The sequence below is a fragment of the Hyperolius riggenbachi genome, chromosome 8, assembly GCF_040937935.1.
Source record: "Hyperolius riggenbachi isolate aHypRig1 chromosome 8, aHypRig1.pri, whole genome shotgun sequence".
Classification (NCBI taxonomy): Eukaryota; Metazoa; Chordata; class Amphibia; order Anura; family Hyperoliidae; genus Hyperolius; species Hyperolius riggenbachi.
Window position 1 is genome coordinate 280926089 of NC_090653.1, and position 25857 is coordinate 280951945.

Consider the following 25857-nt stretch of genomic DNA (forward strand, 5'->3'; position numbering starts at 1 on the left):
AAGTATATGGGTGTTAAAACTTTAAAACATAACGTGTAAATGAGAGGTAATCGCTTACCTCTCCAGAAGATACAGACACCAGTTCAACTGGAAAAATATTTATTAAAAATATTCACAACACGTTTCGCGGGTCATGCCTGCTTCCTCAGGTCAATACAGAAAAAATAGTTCCTAGAGCTGCAACCCGCCTCTGTGAGTATAGAATCATATATACTTTCATCCCCTATACGCAACGATACTACACCACTGAGCTCCTGGTCTCTCTCTACTTCTCGTTAAGGTGCTCTTGGTCCCTTACAAGAACCACAGACCCCTTCTACATATCATGTATATGCTATATGTACCCTGTAATGTGAACCGATATGTGCCATACAATTTATAGACTGCCGTGTGCCGTATCGCTTGTAGTCAGAGATCTGTACCATATAATGTATAGACAGATGTCCAAGTTTTGCATTGGGGCCCTTTAAGCATGCTATACCTAACAATTGATACGGCACACCAAAACAAATTTAGGACAACCGCAGTGTCAGAGGTGCAAGAGGGGGAGGAGAACAGTGTGTTAATGATTACTACTATTCAAAGCTATAAAAATCTATAGAAGTTATTATTACCAGCACAGGACAAATAAAGAGTTAATACTGTGGTTGAAGGTGGGCCCCATGGGGCCCCTGTGGCCTAAGGGCCCGATGCGGTTGCTACCTCTGCACCCCCTATTGCTACGCCACTGATAGGGAGATATGTGTTATATAATGTATAGACTGGCATTTACTGTATAATTTGTAGATAATGGACAAATATTTATGCTATATAATTTGTAGGAAAAGTCAAAGATGTGTTCCATATAAGACTGATAGGTAACATGTAAGACGGATCTTTACCGTATAATGTATAGACTTATCTGCACTATACAGAGAATAAACTGATATGATTTATATAATCCAAAGACTGGTGTGTGCTATATCTATAAATGGAGTATATAGAGCGATCTGGAGTACAAAGTGACACGTGGCGTACTTGGCCAGGGCTGTATAGGGTATAGTGTGATCCACGGCGTACACGGCTGATGCTGTATACGGCATAGTGTGATGCACGGCGTACATGGCCGGTGCTGTATAGGGTATAGCATAACGTGTTGTATGTGGCCGGTACTGTATAGGGTACAGAGTGACGTGTGGGGTATGTGGCCGGTACTGTATAGGGTACAGAGTGATGCGTGGGGTACGTGGCCGGTACTGTATAGGGTACAGAGTGACGTGTGGGGTACGTGGCCGGTACTGTATAGGGTACCGAGAGACACGCGGTGTATGCGGCTGGTACTGTATAGGGTACAGAGTGATGCGTGGGGTATGTGGCTGGTACTGTATAGGGTACCGAGTGACACGCGGTGTATGCAGCTGATACTGTATAGGGTTCAGAGTGATGCGTGGGGTACGTGGCTGGTACTGTATAGGGTACCGAGTGACACGTGGTGTACGCAGACGGTACTGTATAGGGTACTGAGTGATACGTGGTGTACGCGGCCGGTACTGTATAGGGTACAGAGTGATGCGTGGGGTATGTGGCTGGTACTGTATAGGGTACCGAGTGACACGCGGTGTATGCAGCTGATACTGTATAGGGTTCAGAGTGACGCGTGGGGTACGTGGCCGGTACTGTATAGGGTACAGAGTGACGCGTGTGGTATGTGGCCGATACTGTATAGGGAATAGTGTGACGCGTGGGGTACGTGGCCGGTGCTGTATAGGGTACAGAGTGACGCGAGGGGTACGTGGCCGGTACTGTATAGGGTACAGAGTGACGCGAGGGGTACGTGGCCGGTACTGTATAGGGTACAGAGTGACGCGAGGGGTACGTGGCCGGTACTGTATAGGGTACAGAGTGACGCGAGGGGTACGTGGCCGGTACTGTATAGGGTACAGAGTGACGCGAGGGGTACGTGGCCGGTACTGTATAGGGTACAGAGTGACGCGAGGGGTACGTGGCCGGTACTGTATAGGGTACAGAGTGACGCGAGGGGTACGTGGCCGGTACTGTATAGGGTACAGAGTGACGCGAGGGGTACGTGGCCGGTACTGTATAGGGTACAGAGTGACGCGAGGGGTACGTGGCCGGTACTGTATAGGGTACAGAGTGACGCGTGGGGTATGTGGCCAGTACTGTATAGGGTACAGAGTGATGTGTGGCGTATGTGGCCGGTACTGTATAGGGTACAGAGTGACAGGTGGGGTAAGTGGCCGATACTCTATAGGGTACAGAGTTATGTGTGGCGTACGCAGCCAGTACTGTATAGGGTACAAAGTGACGCTTGGGGTATGTGGCCGATACTGTATAGGGAATAGTGTGACGCGTGGGGTACGTGGGCGGTGCTGTATAGGGTACAGAGTGACGCGAGGGGTACGTGGCCGGTACTGTATAGGGTACAGAGTGACGCGTGGGGTACGTGGCCGGTACTGTATAGGGTACAGAGTGACGCGTGTGGTATGTGGCCGATACTGTATAGGGAATAGTGTGACGCGTGGGGTACGTGGCCGGTGCTGTATAGGGTACAGAGTGACGCGAGGGGTACGTGGCCGGTACTGTATAGGGTACAGAGTGACGCGAGGGGTACGTGGCCGGTACTGTATAGGGTACAGAGTGACGCGTGGGGTATGTGGCCAGTACTGTATAGGGTACAGAGTGATGTGTGGCGTATGTGGCCGGTACTGTATAGGGTACAGAGTGACACGTGGGGTAAGTGGCCGATACTCTATAGGGTACAGAGTTATGTGTGGCGTACGCAGCCAGTACTGTATAGGGTACAAAGTGACGCTTGGGGTATGCGGCCGGTACTGTATAGGGTACAAAGTGACGCTTGGGGTATGTGGCCGATACTGTATAGGGAATAGTGTGACGCGTGGGGTACGTGGCCGGTGCTGTATAGGGTACAGAGTGACGCGAGGGGTACGTGGCCGGTACTGTATAGGGTACAGAGTGACACGTGGGGTATGCGGCTGGTACTGTATAGGGTACAGTGACGCTTGGGGTATGCGGCTGGTACTGTATAGGGTACAGTGACGCGTGGGGTATGTGGCCGGTACTGTATAGGGTACAGAGTGACGCGAGGGGTACGTGGCCGGTGCTGTATAGGGTACAGAGTGACGCGAGGGGTACGTGGCCGGTACTGTATAGGGTACAGAGTGACGCGAGGGGTACGTGGCCGGTACTGTATAGGGTACAGAGTGACACGTGGGGTATGCGGCTGGTACTGTATAGGGTACAGTGACGCTTGGGGTATGCGGCTGGTACTGTATAGGGTACAGTGACGCGTGGGGTATGTGGCCGGTACTGTATAGGGTACAGAGTGACGCGTGGTGTACGTGGCCGGTACTGTATAGGGTACAGAGTGACACGTGGCGTACGCTGCCTATGCTGTATAGCACGTGTCAAACTCTGGCCGGCTAGCAGCACAATAAAACTTGGCCCTGCAGTGCTTTTCCGATTAACATTGATTTTGGCCCGCGGCCACACTCCCAGCTCCGCCCCCTCCCACCTGTCATCTTTTCTTGCCGCCCCAGGCTTGCGCTGCCCTCCCTCCTGTACTAGTGATAGAGCGTGCTACGCTCTATCACTCCCTTGCTCCGCCCCTGGAGGCGTCTGGAGGATGGGCTCTCTTCCTCCTTGGCCGCCGCTCCTTTACCTCCTGGAGTCGGTGGCCCGTCCTGCACTGAAGTCCGCTCCCTTGACCCTCTTCGCCGCCGGGCATGCAGCACAGATGTCAGCTGTGATGGGGAGACAGCAGAGCGGCTCCGTTATAATAGGAGCGTATACAGGAAGTACTTCCTGTATACGCAACGGTATCTGGGGAGCCGCTCTGCTGTCTCCCCGTCTGATATCTGTGCTGCATGCCCGGCGGCGAAGAGGGTCAAGGGAGCGGACTTCAGTGCAGGACAGGCCACCGACTCCAGGAGGTAAAGGATCGGCAGCTGGGGAAGGAGGGGGAGGCTTAGGCTGGCTACCTACTGGGGGCATTTACCTAGCTAACCTACACTGGGGGCATTTACCTAGCTAACCTACACTGGGGGCATTTACCTAGCTAACCTACACTGGGGGCATTTACCTAGCTAACCTATACTGGGCACCTACCTAGCTAACCTACACTGGGGGCATTTACCTAGCTAACCTATACTGGGCACCTACCTAGCTAACCTACACTGGGGGCATTTACCTAGCTAACCTATACTGGGCACCTACCTAGCTAACCTACACTGGGGGCATTTACCTAGCTAACCTATACTGGGCACCTACCTAGCTAACCTACACTGGGGGCATTTACCTAGCTAACCTATACTGGGCACCTACCTAGCTAACCTACACTGGGGGCATTTACCTAGCTAACCTATACTGGATGCATCTATGCCTGACTACCTTATACTGGGTGCACCTATGCCTGTATACCAATACTGGGGGCACCTGCCTAGCTAACCTACACTGGGGGCATTTACCTAGCTAACCTATACTGGGCACCTACCTAGCTAACCTTCACTGGGGGCATTTACCTAGCTAACCTACACTGGGGGCATTTACCTAGCTAACCTATACTGGGCACCTACCTAGCTAACCTACACTGGGGGCATTTACCTAGCTAACCTATACTGGGCACCTACCTAGCTAACCTACACTGGGGGCATTTACCTAGCTAACCTATACTGGGCACCTACCTAGCTAACCTACACTGGGGGCATTTACCTAGCTAACCTATACTGGGCACCTACCTAGCTAACCTACACTGGGGGCATTTACCTAGCTAACCTATACTGGGCACCTACCTAGCTAACCTACACTGGGGGCATTTACCTAGCTAACCTATACTGGGCACCTACCTAGCTAACCTACACTGGGGGCATTTACCTAGCTAACCTATACTGGGCACCTACCTAGCTAACCTACACTGGGGGCATTTACCTAGCTAACCTATACTGGATGCATCTATGCCTGACTACCTTATACTGGGTGCACCTATGCCTGTATACCAATACTGGCGGCACCTGCCTAGCTAACCTATACTGGGTGAACCTATGCCTTGCTACCTACCTACCTATACTAAGGGGTGTTGTTTTTTTTCCACCGCGGCTATAGCATGCAGGGGCAAATTGTCAGATGATGTGCAATCATTCTAAATGGGGGGGGGGGGGTGTTGGGTTTAAATATGACTGTTGGCCCTCAACCTGGTCTAAGTTTTTCATTTCGGCCCTCTGTCTATTTGAAATTGACGCCCCTGCTGTATAGGGTATAGTGTGACGCGTGGGGTACGTGGCCGGTACTGTATAGGGTACAGAGTGACGTGTGGGGTATGTGGCCGGTACTGTATAGGGTACAGAGTGATGCGTGGGGTACGTGGCCGGTACTGTATAGGGTACAGAGTGACGTCTGGGGTACGTGGCCGGTACTGTATATGGTACAGAGTGACGCGTGGTGTACGTGGCCGGTACTGTATAGGGTATAGCATGCCATGTGTCGTATGTGGCCGGTACTGTATAGGGTACAGAGTGTCGCGTGGGGTATGTGGCCAGTACTGTATAGAGTACAGAGTGACGTGTGGGGTACGTGGCCGGTACTGTATAGGGTACCGAGAGACACGCGGTGTATGCGGCTGGTACTGTATAGGGTACAGAGTGATGCGTGGGGTATGTGGCTTGTACTGTATAAGGTACCGAGTGACACGCGGTGTATGCAGCTGATACTGTATAGGGTTCAGAGTGACGCGTGGGGTACGTGGCCGGTACTGTATAGGGTACCGAGTGACACGTGGTGTACGCAGACGGTACTGTATAGGGTACTGAGTGACACGTGGTGTACGCGGCCGGTACTGTATAGGGTACCGAGAGATACATGGTGTACTAGGCTGGTACTGTATAGGGTACTTAGTGACACGTGGTGTATGCAGCCGATACTGTATAGGGTACCGAGTGACACATGGTGTACGCAGCTGATACTGTATAGGGTACAGAGTGACGCGTGGGGTATGCGGCCGGTACTGTAGTACCGAGTGACGCATGGGGTACGCGGCCGGTACTGTATAGGGTACCGAGTGACACGTGGTGTACGCAGCCGGTACTGTATAGGGTACCGAGTGACACGTGGTGTACGTGGCCGGTACTGTACAGGGTACAGAGTGACGCGTGGCGTACGCAGCTGGTACTGTATAGGGTACAGAGCGACGCGTGGGGTATGTGGCCGGTACTGTATAGGGTACAGAGTGACGCGTGTGGTATGTGGCCGATACTGTATAGGGAATAGTGTGACGCATGGGGTACGCGGCCGGTACTGTATAGGGTACAGAGTGACGCGTGTGGTATGTGGCCGATACTGTATAGGGAATAGTGTGACGCGTGGGGTACGTGGCCGGTGCTGTATAGGGTACAGAGTGACGCGAGGGGTACGTGGCCGGTACTGTATAGGGTACAGAGTGACGCGAGGGGTACGTGGCCGGTACTGTATAGGGTACAGAGTGACGCGTGGGGTATGTGGCCAGTACTGTATAGGGTACAGAGTGATGTGTGGCGTATGTGGCCGGTACTGTATAGGGTACAGAGTGACACGTGGGGTAAGTGGCCGATACTCTATAGGGTACAGAGTGATGTGTGGCGTACGCAGCCAGTACTGTATAGGGTACAAAGTGACGCTTGGGGTATGCGGCCGGTACTGTATAGGGTACAGAGTGACGCGTGGGGTATGTGGCCGGTACTGTATAGGGTACAGAGTGACGCGTGGTGTACGTGGCCGGTACTGTATAGGGTACAGAGTGACACGTGGCGTACGCTGCCTATGCTGTATAGCACGTGTCAAACTCTGGCCGGCTAGCAGCACAATAAAACTTGGCCCTGCAGTGCTTTTCCGATTAACATTGATTTTGGCCCGCGGCCACACTCCCAGCTCCGCCCCCTCCCACCTGTCATCTTTTCTTGCCGCCCCAGGCTTGCGCTGCCCTCCCTCCTGTACTAGTGATAGAGCGTGCTACGCTCTATCACTCCCTTGCTCCGCCCCTGGAGGCGTCTGGAGGATGGGCTCTCTTCCTCCTTGGCCGCCGCTCCTTTACCTCCTGGAGTCGGTGGCCCGTCCTGCACTGAAGTCCGCTCCCTTGACCCTCTTCGCCGCCGGGCATGCAGCACAGATGTCAGCTGTGATGGGGAGACAGCAGAGCGGCTCCGTTATAATAGGAGCGTATACAGGAAGTACTTCCTGTATACGCAACGGTATCTGGGGAGCCGCTCTGCTGTCTCCCCGTCTGATATCTGTGCTGCATGCCCGGCGGCGAAGAGGGTCAAGGGAGCGGGACAGGCCACTGACTCCAGGAGGTAAAGGATCGGCAGCTGGGGAAGGAGGGGGAGGCTTAGGCTGGCTACCTACTGGGGGCATTTACCTAGCTAACCTACACTGGGGGCATTTACCTAGCTAACCTATACTGGGCACCTACCTAGCTAACCTACACTGGGGGCATTTACCTAGCTAACCTATACTGGGCACCTACCTAGCTAACCTACACTGGGGGCATTTACCTAGCTAACCTATACTGGATGCATCTATGCCTGACTACCTTATACTGGGTGCACCTATGCCTGTATACCAATACTGGGGGCACCTGCCTAGCTAACCTATACTGGGTGAACCTATGCCTTGCTACCTACCTACCTATACTAAGGGGTGTTGTTTTTTTTTCCACCGCGGCTATAGCATGCAGGGGCAAATTGTCAGATGATGTGCAATCATTCTAAATGGGGGGGGGGGGGGGGGTGTTGGGTTTAAATATGACTGTTGGCCCTCAACCTGGTCTAAGTTTTTCATTTCGGCCCTCTGTCTATTTGAAATTGACGCCCCTGCTGTATAGGGTATAGTGTGACGCGTGGGGTACGTGGCCGGTACTGTATAGGGTACAGAGTGACGTGTGGGGTATGTGGCCGGTACTGTATAGGGTACAGAGTGATGCGTGGGGTACGTGGCCGGTACTGTATAGGGTACAGAGTGACGTGTGGGGTACGTGGCCGGTACTGTATATGGTACAGAGTGACGCGTGGGGTACGTGGCCGGTACTGTATAGGGTACAGAGTGACGCGTGGGGTACGTGGCCAGAACTGTATAGGGTACAGAGTGATGCGTGGGGTACGTGGCCGGTACTGTATAGGGTACAGAGTGACGTGTGGGGTACACAGCCGGTACTGTATATGGTACAGAGTGACGCGTGGGGTACGTGGCTGGTACTGTATAGGGTACAGAGTGACGCGTGGGGTATGTAGCCGGTACTGTATAGGGTACAGAGTGATGTGTGGCGTATTTGTCGGTACTGTATAGTGGTACAGAGTGACACGTGGGGTAAGTGGACGATACTGTATAGGGTACAGAGTGATGCGTGGCGTACGCAGCCGGTACTGTATAGGGTACAGAGTGATGCGTGGGGTGCGTGGCCGGTACTGTATAGGGTACAGAGTGACGCGTGGGGTATGTGGCCGGTACTGTATAGGGTACAGAGTGACGTGTGGGGTACACAGCCGGTACTGTATATGGTACAGAGTAACGCGTGGGGTACGTGGCCGGTACTGTATAGGGTACAGAGTGACGCGTGGGGTATGTGGCCAGAACTATATAGGGTACAGAGTGATGCGTGGGGTACGTGGCCGGTACTGTATAGGGTACAGAGTGACGTGTGGGGTACACAGCCGGTACTGTATATGCTACAGAGTGACGCGTGGGGTACGTGGCCGGTACTGTATATGGTACAGAGTGACGTGTGGGGTATGTAGCCAGTACTGTATAGGGTACAGAGTGACGTGTGGGGTACGTGGCCGGTACTGTATAGGGTACAGAGTGACGCGTGGGGTACGTGGCCGGTACTGTATATGGTACAGAGTGACGCGTGGGGTACGTGGCTGGTACTGTATTGGGTACAGAGTGACGCATGGGGTACGTGGCTGGTACTGTATTGGGTACAGAGTGACGTGTGGGGTATGTAGCCGGTACTGTATAGGGTACAGAGTGATGTGTGGCGTATTTGTCGGTACTGTATAGTGGTACAGAGTGACACGTGGGGTAAGTGGCCGATACTGTATAGGGTACAGAGTGATGCGTGGCGTACGCAGCCGGTACTGTATAGGGTACAGAGTGATGCGTGGGGTGCGTGGCCGGTACTGTATAGGGTACAGAGTGACGCGTGGGGTATGTGGCCGGTACTGTATAGGGTACAGAGTGATGCGTGGGGTACGTGGCCGGTACTGTATAGGGTACAGAGTGACGTGTGGGGTACACAGCCGGTACTGTATATGGTACAGAGTAACGCGTGGGGTACGTGGCCGGTACTGTATAGGGTACAGAGTGACGCGTGGGGTATGTGGCCGGTACTGTATAGGGTACATAGTGACGCGTGGGGTACGTGGCTGGTACTGTATAGGGTACAGAGTGACGCATGGGGTATTTAGCCGGTACTGTATAGGGTACATAGTGACGCGTGGGGTACGTGGCTGGGACTGTATAGGGTACAGAGTGACGTGTGGGGTATGTAGCCGGTACTGTATAGGGTACATAGTGACGCGTGGGGTACGTGGCTGGTACTGTATAGGGTACAGAGTGACGCATGGGGTATTTAGCCGGTACTGTATAGGGTACATAGTGACGCGTGGGGTACGTGGCTGGGACTGTATAGGGTACAGAGTGACGTGTGGGGTACGTGGCCGGTACTGTATAGGGTACATAGTGACGCGTGGGGTACGTGGCTGGTACTGTATAGGGTACAGAGTGACGCGTGGGGTATGTAGCCGGTACTGTATAGGGTACATAGTGACGCGTGGGGTACGTGGCTGGTACTGTATAGTGTACAGAGTGACGCGTGGGGTACGTGGCTGGTACTGTATAGGGTACAGAGTGACGCGTGGGGTACGTGGCTGGTACTGTATAGGGTACAGAGTGACGCGTGGGGTACGTGGCTGGTACTGTATAGGGTACAGGGTGACGCGTGGGGTACGTGGCCGGTACTGTATAGGGTACAGAGGGACGCGTGGGGTACGTGGCCGGTACTGTATAGGGTACAGAGGGACGCGTGGGGTACGTGGCTGGTACTGTATAGGGTACAGAGTGACGCGTGGGGTACGTGGCTGGTACTGTATAGGGTACAGAGTGACGCGTGGGGTACGTGGCCGGTACTGTATAGGGTACAGAGTGATGCGTGGCGTACGCAGCCGGTACTGTATAGGGTACAGAGTGATGCATGGGGTATGTAGCCGTTACTGTATAGGGTACAGAGTGACGCGTGGGGTACGTAGCCGGTACTGTATAGGGTACAGAGTGACGCGCAGCCTACGATGCTTTACAGGGCATAGCGTGATCCGCTCTCTATACACGGCATAACGCGGCAGCAGGTGACTCCTGCTCGCTGCTGCGCGGTGTCAGCCGTCAGAGCTGCGAGTGGGATTGTTGTGGCATCTTGTGTTTTGGGTCCTCGCAGCTAATTACAGGCTGACAATCTGCTACCGTATAAATAAACACTTCTCATCCCACACAGCACTGACAACAAACCACAGTGAGCAGCCAGGGATCCGGCACAGAAGAATCTCTGCACACTGCAGAAGAGGAGAGGGGAAGAGAAGCCAAACAGAAGCTCCAGTGTTCCCCCGACACATTCGCTAACCATCTTCCTGAGAGACATAGAAATCCATATATGGTAGAGTCCCTGTTACCCGCAACTCAACTAACCAGCAGTCTCAACCAACCAGCACAAATCGCCGGCAGCCCTCCCAGTGGTGACACGGCCAACATCTTAGACTGTTGGTGGGCTCTGCTCTGCTTAAAGGGGCACTATGGCGAAAAATTGTAAAATTTAAAATGTGTGCTAACATAGATAAATAAGAAGTACGTTTTTCCAGAGTAAAATGAGCCATAAATTACTTTTCACCTATGTTGCTGTCACTTACAGTAGGTAGTAGAAATCTGACAGAAGTAACAGGTTTTGTAAGAATCTATACGTTGATTGCTATTGGCAACAACACTACACCTTCGTTCGGCACCATATCACAGGAAGTGTGATAACTTGACTCTCATCATAGCAAGCAGCATAGGAGATAGAACTTCTTAGGCGTCATCACAGTTTCAAGGAGCTTATTCAGTAAACAGATACAGTATACAGATGCCTATTCCTACACAGCGAAGCAATTGATCTGTAGTAAGTCCTCTTGCGTTACAGCTCTTGGTTCCATTGCATGGCAACCAGGTTTCCTCTTATGTTCCATCTATACTACGTAGCCCGTACGCCTATATACAGCATACAGTTAGATAATAGGACAATACATTACAAATAAAAGTAAAGGGTGAAATTCATCAGCCAGCCATCAGAAGAAGCAACAGTATTCAGAAGGGCCTCTCTGGAACCCGTCAGCTGCTTTAGTACCAACCACCAAAGAGTTAAATGTGACATCGTCTGAGCAGGAACTCATCGCGGCTATTGGCTGATAAAATCTTGTGATATGACAGGCACGGTCTTTACTGCGCATGCCCGAACTATCACCTAGTTCTAAGAACTGTCATCTTGTTCTAAAGAGGCCATTTGTTTAATGTTCTTATGAGAATATTTTCATAACAATGGCTCATATTTATGTTGTTCATCGCCAGCTAGTCTGGCCTCAACACTGGATAAACTCCTTGGCTGGTTTTGTGTAAGACACAAAACCATGTCCCAGTGTTTCTAGAAATGCTGCTTAAAGGGAGACTCTGCAAATCAAGTATTTTAACTAAACTCAGTTAAAGTAACTGAGGCCTACGAATTCAGTCATATAATACTTAAATTCTTGCAGGTTTTAGACTAGTCCATCTCTTCATGGGGGATTCTCAGCAAGGCTTTTATTCTTTATAAAGATATTCACTAAAAAGGATTTAAACAATGATGCGGGCCACCTTCCCTGCTCGCTACACAGGTTTTTGGCAGTTGGACAGAGTAACTGCCATTCACTAAGCGCTTTTGAAAATAAATCCCTGAGAATCCCCCATGATGAGATGGACTAGTCCCAAACCTGTCACTTCTGTCAGAATTCTACTGCCTACTGTAAGTGACAGCAACATAGGAGAAAAGTAATTTATGGCTCATTTTACTCTGGGAAAAAACGTACTTTTTATTTGTGTATGTTTGCACATATTTTACAATTTTTCACCATAGTGCCCCTTTAAGGTCTGGGTTTCATGGCTCCCCAAGGTTAATATACTTTCTGTTTCAAATTTTTTTATTGTTTTTAAATTGAGGTGAATAACAATAATATCCCCGAGTATACAAATAAGGTTGTACAATCGAACAAAATCTTCAACAGTGTAGGCATGCACAACAAGGTTGTATAATGAGTGTGGGAGCACATGAGTCTTGCCGAAGGCCTCTCATTCTATATATAAGAAATTAAGATACTTAGTGATCCTGGATTCATAAGAATATGCCTACTGTAGACTATTATTAAACACCCAAATCCCGGGCTCCTAGGAGCCAACAAATGAGAACAAGAAGAAGGAAGTAGAGTCGGGAAGAGGAAGGAAGGAGAGAGAGAGAAGAAGAGAAAACAGAAAGACTGAATCTACCAGGTTTCAACCCATACAGTATGGTATAGCATCTTAATTTAGACCCATATATCTTTTCCAAGGATCCCATGTCTTTTGATATTTGTCCACCTTGTCATCTAGTACTGCTGCTAGGTGTTCTTGCATCATAAATGTGGTCACTCTTTGCTTAACCTCTTCAAATGACACAAACTGGGTTTTCCAAGCTCGTGCTATTGTCTGAGTCACGGCTGCAAATACAAAGTGAGCTAATACCCTTTGTGATTTATGGAGGGAGTCTATTTTACCGTGTAGCAAGACTATCCAAGGGTCCCTTGGAACAGTTTTATTGAACAGAGTTTGAAGCATTCTGAAGACCCTTGACCATAGTCTTGAGAGCATGGTGCAGGACCAGAAAACATGGACCATATCCCCTTTATTTCCACATCCCCGAAAGCATAGGCCTCCACTTGCTCCAGGTAAGTGGCCCAATCTTGCCGGTACCCAGTACCACTTTAGAAGAACTTTATAAGATGATTCAATTATAGCTAAATTAAGCGATAACTTGGGGATTACGTTCCAGGTCTCCTCCCATTCCTCCTTTGATTTTCCTCCCTTCAAATCTAATTCCCATTTGTTTACATAACCATGGCGAAAGGATGGTGAAGGGTCTGTTAAAGTTGTATAAAGATCTGAAAGGATTCCTTTCGCAAAGGGATTGTGCATGCAGAAATTTTCAAACCTGGTTAATATAACAGGGAATTGAGTCTGGGATGGGAAAAGGGAGGAAAGCCAATGTCTAAGTTGCAGGTAGCGGAACTTCTCAGCGGGGGGGGATCTGGTATTTCTCTTGCAAATTTTCCCATGAAAGTATCCCAGAACATCCCAGTAATGATTTGACCTGTTCCAGTACGCGTTCTCTCCACCATTTAAAGTTATATGGGTCCTCACTTCCAGGGGTGAACAAAGGGTTGTTTATAAATGACATCAGGGGCCGGGAAGAAGACATCAGGCCTTTTGAGTAGCGAATGGAATCCCAGACAGACAGGTAGTGCTGAAACACTATTCCTAAGGATTTGGGCCTCGACTGTTTAGGTAACCATAGGGGGGTTTGGATTGATTGTGGGGATGCAGCCGGGATTTCAAACAGAATCCAGGCTGGCATTTTGGGACCTTTATATAGATCAATTAAGTGAGTTAGCTGAGCTGCCTGATAATAATTATTTAGGTTGGGGACTCCTAGGCCGCCTTTGGTTTTGTGAATATACATAGTGGATTTGGGTATCCTGGGGCGTGAGTTATTCCATATAAATTTAAACAACTTCGACTGCAACATGCGCAGAAAGTGGGGGGAACACGTACTGGTAACATTCTAAAGTAATATAAGATCTTAGGAAGTAGCGTCATTTTAATGGCGTTTATCCGGCCCAACCAGGAAAGGTTGTAGGAGGACCACCGCACCAGGTGTTGTGAGATCTGTTTAGCAAGGGGATAGTAATTATGTTGGAATAGTGTTTTATAGTCAGCTGTCAGGTTTATACCTAAATATTCCATGGAGATATTAGACCATGAAAATGGGGACTTATTTTTAATGTGTTGACAAGTGTCAGGTCGGTTAATATACTTTCAATTACTGTATTTTAACATTTAACCCTTTAGCAGCCAAATAAAGTAAAACTTTATTTGGCTGCCGGGCTTTTATAGTTACCTGTCCAGACAGCTGGATCGGCTTCTTCATCCTCCAGTTCGGCGGTGATGTCATCCCGACATGTCTTCTCGGTTCCAATCACATGATATGACGTGATCGGGATGCAGGAGACCGTGTCAGGGTTACAGCGCCACCCTGTGATGGAAGAGTCTCTTCCAACTCTTCCATCACCCCTCTTCCACCACCGTAAGGCGCTGTATCGCTGACACGGTCTCCTGTATCCTGATCACATGACATATCATGAGATCAGGTGTGATCGGGACCCAGAAGACCTGCCGGAAGTTCAGAGCCGCGGGTGGAGGAAGAGGAGAAGCCGTCCCGAACAGGTAACTATTCCCTGCCGCCCTCTTCTGTATTATCTGCCCTTTCTAGTCCTCGCTGTGTAATATACTTCCCTTTCTTATGTAATGTGTCACACTTCACCACCTTCTGACATACCACTGATATACTGATGACACCCACCCAGCTATATTTATCATTCAAACCCGACATGACAGACCACATTCCAAACATGCTTTGCTGAGCTTCAGGAGTGAATGAATGAAAACTTGTTTAAACTAAATGCTACCAAAATGGAGGTTCCAGTGGCGGACACAGGCAGCAGTGGGCCCCTGTGCAAAATATCAATTGTGGGACCCCCTGACCTGCGGCGCGCGAAGCGCGCCGCGCCAAAAAATGGGCGTGGCTATAACCTACGACGCGCGAAGCACGCCGCAGCAAAAAATGGGTGTGGATAGAACCTGCGGCGCGTAGCGCCGCGGCAAAAAAATGGGCGTGGCAATGACCGGATAAGGGCGGAGCTAACTGTAATTTAAAGTGATCCCGGGGTGAGAGTGATATGGAGGCTGCCATATTTATTTCCTTTTAAACAATACTAGTTGCCTGGCGGCCCTGCTGATCTATTTGGCTGCAGTAATAAACTGAATTACACCAGCAACAAGCATGCAGCTTAATCTTCTCAGTTCTGACAATATTGTCAGAAACCCCTGACCTGCTGCATGCTTGTTCAGGGTCTATGGTTGAAAGAATAAGAGGCAGAGGACCAGAACGGCAACCAGGCAACTGGTATTGCTTAAAAGGAGAGAAATATGGCAGCCTCAATATTATTCTCACCTCAGGTTCCCTTGAAAAGTGCAACGCAAAGACAGTGGGCCCAGGTTTTGGTGACCCTTTCCCCAGAAAATACACATAATGTGAGCAGATTTGCCCAGAAAATACGTGCAATGATGTCGGCAGATATGCCCAGAAAATACGCGCAATCATGTCGGCAGATATGCCCAGAAAATACGCGCAATCATGTCGGCAGATATGCCCAGAAAATACGCGCAATCATGTCGGCAGATTGCGCGTATTTTCTGGGCATATCTGCCGACATGATTGCGCGTATTTTCTGGGCATATCTGCCGACATGATTGCGCGTATTTTCTGGGCATATCTGCCGACATGATTGCGCGTATTTTCTGGGCATATCTGCCGACATGATTGCGCGTATTTTCTGGGCATATCATGTCGGCAGATATGCCCAGAAAATACGCGCAATCATGTTGGCAGATTCGCCCAGAAAATACGCGCAATCATGTCGGCAGATATGCCCAGAAAATACGCGCAATCATGTCGGCAGATATGCCCAGAAAATACGCGCAATCATGTCGGCAGATATGCCCAGAAAATACGTGCAATCATGTCGGCAGATATGCCCAGAAAACACATGCAATCATGTAGCAAATTTGCCCAGAACATACATGCAATCATGTGGCAGACCTGCCCAGAACATACACGCAATCATGTGGCAGACCTGCCCAGAACATACACCTGCTAAAATAAATAATAAAAAAAACCATTTACTCACCTGCAGCAGCAGACCTCCTGTCCCAGCCTCCATCCAGCGTGCAGCTCCCATGGGTGGTTGGGTGGATAGGTAGCCTGGTGGGTAGGTAGGTAGGCAGCCCTTAGCCGGGTGGGTAAGTAGCCTGGTGGGTGGCTGGGTAGCCGGGTGGGTGGGTAGCCTGGTGGGTAGGTAGCCTGGTGGGTGGGTAGGTGGGTGGTTAGGTAGCTGGGTGGGTGGGTAGGTAGCCTGGTGGGTCTTTAGGTAGGTAGCCTGGTGGGTTGGTAGGTAGCCGGGTGGGTAGGTAGGTAGGTAGCCTGGTGGGTGGGTAGGTAGCCGGGTGGGTGTGTAGGTAGCCGGGTGGGTGGTTAGGTAGCCGGGTGGGTGGTTAGGTAGCCGGGTGAGTGGTTGGGTAGCCGGGTGGGTGGGTAGCCAGGTGGGTAGGTAGCCGGGTGGGTAGGTAGGTAGCCGGGTGGGTAGGTAGCCGGGTGGGTAGGTAGCTGGCAGGGTGGTTAGGTAGCTGGGTGGGTAGGTAGACGGGTGGGTGGTTAGGTAGCCGGGTGGGTAGCCGGGTGGGTGGTTAGGTAGCCGGGTAGGTAGCTGGGTGGGTAGGTAGCCGGGTGGGTGGGTAGGTATCCGGGTGGGTGGGTAGGTAGCCGGCAGGGTGGTTAGGTAGCTGGGTGGGTAGGTAGCCGGGTGGGTGGGTAGGTATCCGGGTGGGTGGGTAGGTAGCCGGCAGGGTGGTTAGGTAGCTGGGTGGGTAGGTAGCCGGGTGGGTAGACGGGTGGGTGGTTAGGTAGCCGGGTGGGTAGGTAGCCGGGTGAGTGCGTAGATGTGTGGGTGGTTAGGTAGCCGGGTGGGTGGGTAGCCGGGTGGGTAGGTAGTTGGGTGGGTGGTTAGGTAGCCGGGTAGGTAGCCGGGTGGGTAGGTAGCCGGGTGGGTGGTTAGGTAGCCGGGTGGGTAGGTAGCCGGGTGGGTGGGTAGGTAGCCGGCAGGGTGGTTAGGTAGCCGGGTAGGTAGCCGGGTGGGTGGGTGGGTAGGTAGCCGGCAGGGTGGTTAGGTAGCCGGGTAGGTAGCCGGGTGGGTAGGTAGCCGGGTGGGTGGTTAGGTAGCCGGGTAGGTAGCCGGGTGGGTGTGTGGGTATCCGGGTGGGTAGGTAGCCGGGTGGGTGGGTAGGTAGCCGGCAGGGTGGTTAGGTAGCCGGGTGGGTGGGTGGGTAGGTAGCCGGCAGGGTGGTTAGGTAGCCGGGTGGGTGGTTAGGTAGCCGGGTAGGTAGCCGGGTGGGTGTGTGGGTATCCGGGTGGGTAGGTAGCCGGGTGGGTAGGTAGCCGGCAGGGTGGTTAGGTAGCCGGGTAGGTAGCTGGGTGGGTGTGTGGGTATCCGGGTGGGTAGGTAGCCGGGTGAGTGTGCGGGTATCCGGGTGGGTAGTTAGCCGGGTGGATGGGTGTGTAGCTATCCGGGTGGGGGGCCCGACTCCTATCCTCCCTCACTCACCTCGGGGCCCCCCTCCCGGCTCCCGGTATGCGCGGCGGCGGCGGCGGCGGGCGGGAGAGCAGAAAATCCAGGAAGTCTCCGCCGGGGCTGCAGCAGACACTAGAGGCTGCTGCCGCTTGGTCTCCCGTGTCTCCAACTTCGTACACTGCTCGCTACTAAACCAGGAAGTAGCGAGCAGTGTACAAAGTTGGAGACACGGGAGACCAAGCGGCAGCAGCCTCTAGTGTCTGCTGCAGCCCCGGCGGAGACTTCCTGGATTTTCTGCTCTCCCGCCGCATCTCATGAGGGGGAGGGGGGGGGGCGATGTGAGGGGGGAGGACAGGAGTCGGGGCCCCCCGGGTTAAAATAAAAGGTAAAGTTAAAAAAAAAAACCTGCAATACTTAATGGGCCCCTGAAGCAGCGGAACTTCAGGGGCCCTCGTGCGGCGGCACGGCCTGCACGGCCGTATGTCCGCCACTGGGAGGTTCTTTTCATCGGAGGTCAGCGCCTAGCAGGAAAGCCGCTCCAGACACAGTCACCACCACTGAGGGTGGGGAACTCAGACCTCACTAGCTCCGACACTGCGTAGCCTGGGTTTACTGACTAATGGAGAATTAAACTTAAGGAATCAATTCTCAGCTGTTGTGTAACATTCCTTCTTTTACAGAAGGGATATTGCAAAAATTAAGCACCTCATTCCTTCAGAGGATCTTCCAACCCAAGTTCACATCTTCATCACATCAAGGCTGGACTATTTCAAATCCCTCTATGCAGGCTTTCCAAATAAAGGTCTACGCCACCTGCAGCTTGTACAGAATGCTGCCGCAAGACAAGACAATCCCGTCATTGCCACAAAACACCAATCCTTTGCTCACTACACTGGTTACCCATGAAATGGAGAATCCTCTTGAAAATGGGCATGGTAACTTCAAATCCCGACACGACCTAGGCCCCGAATACCTGAAGGATTTGTTGCAAATGCCTCACACCTCCCACACAACCTCCGATCAAAAGGATCCAATACCTTGACCACCCCCAGAGTTCAACAAAAAACTTTGGAGCCCGAGCTTTCTGTCATGCTGCCCCTACCTTGTGAAATGCCTTGCCAAACTTCATCAAGACAGCTCCAACCCAGTACATGTTTAAATCAAAACTGGAAAGCCACCTGTAGTCTAGAATTTATGATCCAACCCAAACCCGAATGTGTCATCTGCTTTCTGTCCACTACTGTGTAATTTGCATTCATGTCCAGGACTGTGTAATCTGCCCTGACTTACAGTTGTAGCAGAGCAGTAGTCCAGCTTCTCCATCTTCATAAACATCAATTGCTGCAACAAAATGAACCTGAAATGATAATGTGAAAGACTAGTGGACAACTTCTTCCAGGTACAGATCTTTCACCACCTCCCCTCCTACATACGGCAAAAAGCTGGTGGCTAGACATTTTTACACCTCAGCCTCAACATGCTCTAGGTATGCCAGCTGCATCCTGCTATCCTATCTCCACATTCACTGCCCCTTTCCAGTCATTTCTAGCCCTCATTTATCTACTAACCCCCTCATCGTAACCATATTACAAAGTGAACTTACCCTACTCGCATCAACATGATGCAGCCGACACGACTCTCCAGTGCTTTCATTTACCAGATCAAACTGGTGTCGGTATGCTACACAGATCATATTGTCATTGTCACCAGTTGGGCCATCCACCAGCGTCATCACCACAGGAGGGTCTGAGAGGCATATTTCCTGCAAAAGTCATGTATCGTGTTAGCCAAAGAGAGAACAAGAAAGGGAAAACGGTATCTCATGCTGGCTAAATAAATATTTGCAGGTAGATTTTCTGGATGTCTTCTTTTATCAGTCCTAGAATTATTCATCTGAAAATCCTGCAACACATGAAACCAACATCGAGAAACAGGACAGATGCCAGGAGACCAGACAGACAGATAGCAGGTCCAGAACGCTGAGGAACAAGACAGACACCGGCACACCAATACTGAAGAACAGGACAAAGGATACCAGAAAATGAACACTATGCAACAGAACAGATGCCATGAGACCAACACTGAAGAACAAGACAGACAGCAGGACACCAACACTGAGGAACAAGAAAGACACCAGCACACCAATACTGAAGATCAGGACAAAAGGACACCAGAAAACTAACATTTTGGAACAAGAAAGATGCCATGAGACCAAGACTGAAGAACACGAGAGACACCAGGACACCAACACCGAGGAACAACACTGATGCCATGACACAACACTGAGGAACAAGACAAACAGATATAAAACAAACAAACACTATGAAACTGGAGAGATGTCATGAGACCAAAGCTGAGGTTTAGGACTGACACCACAACCCCAGAAATAGACACACCATGGCACCAAGCACCAAGATGCCATGAGACCAACACGGAAGAACAAGACAGGCAGCAGGACACCAACACTGAATAACAGGACAAGCACCAGGACGCCAACAGTGAAGAACAAGACAGACACCGGGACAACAATACTGAAAAACAAGACAAACGGACACCAGAAAGCGAACACTATGCAACAGGAGAGATGCCATGAAAAAAACTGTGAGGTTTCGGACTGACACCATGACACCGGCAGTGACAAACATAGGAGATACACCATGGCACCAGCACTAACTACACTAAAAAACAGGACAGACACCAAAACACCAGCACTGAGGAACAGGATCAATGACATCACACTAAGCAAAACCAGGCAGACACCATGATATAAATATTGGGTACCAGGACAGAGTACTTAGGAAAGAGACATAACCCATAACACCAGCACTGAACAGCAGAACAAATGCCATGACAACAACAAGAAACAAAACAGATGCCATGAGAAACAGGACAAATGCCCTGACAACCTGGAAAACAGATCAGAAACTAAGACTCCATCAATGCTAACAGATGCTTTGTCTCCAGAAGTGAAGAAAAATACAGACAACACAACAGGGCCCTTTCACACCAGAGGCTAGTTTCGGCGTTTTACAGCCAAGACCATAGTTGGCGTTTTCCAAGGTAAAATAAAAGTCCATAGACTTTCATTTTACCTTTCACACCTAAAGCAGCTTTTTTGGGCGTTGCGTTTTGAAGCTCCCCGGAGCTTTTTCAGGGCTGTTTACAGCCGAAGTTGGCTGTTGGCGTTTCAATGATAGTCAATGGAAAACACCAACTTCAGCGTTTTCAAAGCGTTTTACAGCTGACTTGTTCACTTATTTTTATAGAAAAAAAAAAAAAAGACGTTTTCATATGAGCTGTAGAACGCTTTGAAAACGCTATGTATTGGCGTTAAGCAAAAGGCTGAGTTTCAGCCTTTTCTACCGCAGCCTCTGGTGTGAAAGAGCCCTAACATTATGCAATAGGATAGATGTCAATCACTCAGAAACATGACAGAAGCTATGATAATCACAACATCAATGGGGAAACAGCACAGAAGCGATGACACCAGCACAGAGGAACCAACAGATGCCACGACACCAACCCTGAAGGACAAACTAAACACCAAGAATCACCAAGCACCAAGAAAGACACCATGTCACCAACACTGATGAACAGAACCAGACGCCTTGACATCTGTACTGAGGAACAGGACAGACAACATGACACAAACACTGAGGACAAGGACATATTCCAAGATGCCAAGGTTGAAGAACAGAATGGATGCCATGATACCAGAACTGAGAAACAGGAGACCCTGAGGTCAACATGGAGGACCATGGAAGACATTGCTTGGTGTTATTATAGGGTGGGATGAAGGGTTAGTTACCATCCATCTTCTCCAATATAATAGAAGACAGTCCATGACTGCCAGGTATACACGTACAGGGTATAATAATGTGTATAAAAGGACAGAGTATAATAATGTGTATACGACTCTATAAACATCTCTACAATACAAAGCTGGTCACAATCCAGGGTAGAAAACATGGTGTGGTCTCCTCACCCGAATGTATTGGAATTCCTCCACCGGGGAGAATCCGGAGCAGCTGTTGAGGGGATAGTGTTTTCGAGTGATCAGCAGTAGTTTGTTCCTGATGGCGGCCACTATACGAAGCTCCTGGCTGTGATGCGTATTGATGGCATACAAGTGGCATCCTGTCCAGAGAGGAGACAATTGGTGGAGTGATGATCTGATGTGACTTATTACTGGGAAGTCTCATAATGGAAATGCTGGAAGGGGTGAGTAATAAAACCTAGAAAATATGAATAATTTACCTTTTGTCTTTTCTAATTTATTTTCCCGGCATTCATACTTGTTCCTGGGGACTTGCTTGTCTTCTAGACCCTTCCTAATGGCGCTGAGTCGGAACACATAGAGACGGGCATCTTTACCTACAGAGAGAGGAGACCACAGCTGATTCTTTTTCTACGGTCTGGGGGAACCCTGTAAGAATCTGCCAGGTTCTTGCAATGTAAAGTCCTTGTTTACTCTAGAGAACCACTGTTTCAGCAGAAGACTATAATCAGAGTTCTCCCTTAACATACTCTTGAGAAACATAATTCTGATAATTTTGATGGTACATCATGCTTTGTGGAAGGACATTGAGGTTTATCTGTTCAAATGTACATACAGCCCGGCACTGTAAGAGACTAGAAGGGTAAACGATCACAGCATGAAAATCAACACAAGTTTCACGGAAATCCGGAAAAAAACCAAAAGTGGCTCGGAGTATCTCCATCTGTGTAGTGAGTATTCTGGACACATGCTTATGGAAGCCAAGAGAAAGCTTCTCATGTGATGGACAGCTGGCCCACATCCACAGTGGGAAGTCATGAAGTAACCCTTGGTGAACCCTCATTTCCTGGGTACTTCCACCTTGCTCTTAACTTCCACTTACTTTTGCTGTACTTCCTCTGCTTCACGTAGCCTAGATTAAGTTTCCTAAGGCCAAACCTAGGTCAGTTTCAGGTGTGCTCGGATACCCCTTTTCAAAATCCGAATTGATCCAGATCCGGATACACAGATATCCGGATCCGAATCGGATATCCGATTCCAAACATTTTGGTATCCGAGTAAACTCGGATATCCGAACCCAATATCCTGGATATCCGGCCGGATTCGAATATCCGGATAGAAAACTGTAAGTGACCTGAAAATGGCTTAAAATGCTTCCAAAAGTCTCTTCAAATGGCGAAAAACCCTTTCGGAGGTCTCTTTCTCTTTCTCTCTCTCTTTCTCTCTCGGCCTGGATGCCTTTGAAAGGGATTTTTGCCATTGAAGGTGATTTTGGCTTCTGCTCGGATATCTGAACTATCTATCCGCCCGGATTTTGGATTTCAGATGGGAAATCCGAGTTTGTCGGATAGTGCTATTCGGATTTTAAAAAAATAGCCGAATTGCTATTCAAAGTTCAGATAGTGGAAAAAGTTCTGATTATCTGGGTAGTTCGGATACCCGAATATTGGATAAGCACCACTGGCCAGTTTAATAGTGCTGACTTATGACTGCAAGATTTATACTGTATAATATAGAACAATATAAACACTTTGTATTTCTGACTGAAGCCAATACATTTCCTTAACTGCTTGCGAAAGTCTATGGTTCACATAGACAGCTGTGTGAATGTCAAGCTGCTAAATGCTGTCCTTGGATCTCTGGTGCCGAACAATGGTTACCAAGGGTAATCACTACACCAAAGTATTTCAAATCCAAGTTCCCAACTTTCTTCCCTTGCAGCAGTAGAAGCTTGTAGAGCAATTTATATTAGTAGCATCATCATATCATACTAAACCACACACATCACATTTCAAAACAATTCCACCTTATGGATGAGGAAGTTACTGATCGGACCAATCCCACCACATGGGAGGAGGAGGAACGTAAGTCAGAGCAAACCAACCTCACCACGTGGGGGGACATACATACTGTATAAATATCATCATATAGGGGAGGAGACACACCATCTTGGATCAAATTAATGTCACAACATTGGGGGAAGGGAGTGCCTTATCCCCCATTAAACCAATCTCACCTCAATTTCAAAAAAATCGACCATCAGGTGACATCTATAAAACTCCACCCACACCATGATTTTTCTGGCCTCTCTCAAGCAGTGATATCTACAACCCCCCTTTCCACAGAATGACATTTCTGGCCCCTCCCACACACTTCTTTCTGTAACCCTTCTCACACAGAGACCACGCTGGCCCCTCCCACACATTTCTGTTATGCTGGGAATACACAGCTCGATTCTGAGCTGATTAGATGGTTAGATAATTTCCGACATTTCCGATCACCGCTCAATCGTTTTGCCGCTCCATTTGTCATTGAAGTGAATTGAAAAAAGATAAGAAAAACGAGCGGAAGAGAATCAAGCAGGAAAAACGATCGGGCGCAGAATCGAGCCTTATATTCCTAGCATAACTCTTCTCACACAGAGACATTTCTGGCCCCTCCCACACACTTCTATCTGTAACTCTTCTCCCACAGAGATGTTTATGGCCTTCTATCTGTAACCATTCTCACACAGAGACATTTCTGGCCCCTCTTACATGGTGATACTTAGAACTTCTCTCACAAAGTCGTTCCTCTCAGTGATATTTGTAACTCCACCCAAAGGACAACATTTTGGACCTCCTCAACAGGATGGCTCACCTTTGTCCACTCGGGCAATGAGAAGATCCAGCGCTTCCAGGACGTGCATTTGTTTAATCTGCAAAGATCTATCAAAAATAGCAATCTCTGGTTGACCATCTGCAAAAAATACATACAGAAGATATGAGTCTCTGTGTGTGCTGTTCTCTCCAAGCAGAACCTATACTGTACAAAGGATGAACAATGAGATACCAGGTAGACAGGGAATAGAATTCTTGAAAAATACATCATTTCATGCTGTTCATGGATTTTATATTGCTTTCTGACAATGTCTGCATTGTCCAGGATCCAGCCCAGACGTCCCTCAGGCTCTAGATGCCAGAAGCACCTACCTATGCTTGGCTACCTATACCGGGGCATCTACCTTTGTCTGGCTACCTATACTGGAGCACCTACCTATGCCTGGCTACCTATACTGGAGCACCTACCTATGCCTGGCTACCTATACTGGGGCACCTACCTATGCTTGGCTACCTATACCGGGGCACCTATCTATGCCTGGCTACCTATACTGGGGCATCTACCTTTGCCTGGCTACCTATACTGGAGCACCTACCTATGCCTGGCTACCTATACTGGGGCACCTACTTATGCCTGGCTACCTATACTGGAGCACCTACCTATGCCTGGCTACCTATACTGGAGCACCTACCTATGCCTGGCTACCTATACTGGAGCACCTACCTATGCCTGGCTACCTAGACTGGGCAACACAAACCCTAAATACAGCCCTGGGACCAGTGTGCTATGAATTTTAAAGAGGAGCTGACAGCCATACTATCTCAGAAAAAAAACACATATATAAGTAGATAAATACTTGCTCTACTTACATAACACATGTATTGCACTGTCCACGTTTTGATTTTAGTGATTTTTTTCTAAGAGAAAATCCTTCTTAGCATTTCCCATTTTAACTGTGGCTATTTTGAAGCCAATCCTTATGTCATTTCCTCTCCTCTGCCTGATTTGCCCGCCCATCACTGTAGAAATTGCATTGTCTCAGCATGAGAGATATTGGCCAATCAGAGAGGAACAGAAGTGTGGGAGGGGAAAACAGAAGGGAGAGAGGCTTCAGGCTGCATTAGTTAAAGGAGAACTGTAGTGAGAGGTATATGGAGACTGCTATACTTATTTCCTTTTAAGCAATACCAGTTGCTTGGCAGCCCTGCTGGTCTATTTGGCTGAAGAAGTATCTGAATCACACCAGAAACCAGCATGCAGCTAATCTTGTCATATCTGTCAAAATTGTCAGAAACTCCTGATCTGCTGCATGCTTGTTCAGGGTCTATGGCTAAATGTATTAGAGGCAGAGGATCAGCAGGACAGCCAGGCAACTGGTATTGGTTAAATAGAAATAAATATGGCAGCCCTCGTACTTCAGTTCTCCTTCATTTGAGGGGAAAGTGGAGAAGCAAAAAAGGACAACTGAGCATGCCCTGCAACTTCCAAGATTCAGGTAAACTGGGGAATGATCATTTATCAACAAGAAAAGTAATAGTGATTTTTAACTTTTGGATTGCCTGGTTAGCATGCTTATTACTTGTTTACCAGATAAAAATAAAGAATTGATTTTTGATTTTATGCCGGACAGTTACACTTTAAAACTTTGTCAGTTGCTTCTAATTTATTTGTGGTATCAGTGGTGGTGGTGGTGGGGGGGGGGGGGGGGGTTAAGGTGTGGCAGAGTGC

At 49.4% G+C, this 25857-nt stretch overlaps 2 protein-coding genes across 7 annotated transcripts in view; one reads left to right on the plus strand and one right to left on the minus strand.

Moving 5' to 3' along the window:
* The window catches only part of SLC2A8 (solute carrier family 2 member 8), a 124657-nt gene extending 113824 nt beyond the window's left edge, over positions 1-10833 (plus strand). The window contains exon 11 of the mRNA XM_068249014.1: positions 10529-10833. The gene's annotated coding sequence lies outside the window, so the exon portion shown is untranslated. The remainder of the gene's footprint in view (positions 1-10528) is intronic.
* The window catches only part of GARNL3 (GTPase activating Rap/RanGAP domain like 3), a 258342-nt gene that overhangs the window by 20855 nt on the left and 211630 nt on the right, over positions 1-25857 (minus strand). For all 6 annotated transcript variants that reach the window (XM_068249011.1, XM_068249007.1, XM_068249009.1 and 3 more), the window contains 5 exons: positions 24169-24267; positions 21789-21905; positions 21517-21668; positions 19135-19293; positions 18822-18888 (listed from right to left, as the gene is read on the minus strand). In XM_068249011.1, the coding sequence (XP_068105112.1) occupies positions 18822-18888; positions 19135-19293; positions 21517-21668; positions 21789-21905; positions 24169-24267 (594 nt within the window). The remainder of the gene's footprint in view (positions 1-18821; positions 18889-19134; positions 19294-21516; positions 21669-21788; positions 21906-24168; positions 24268-25857) is intronic.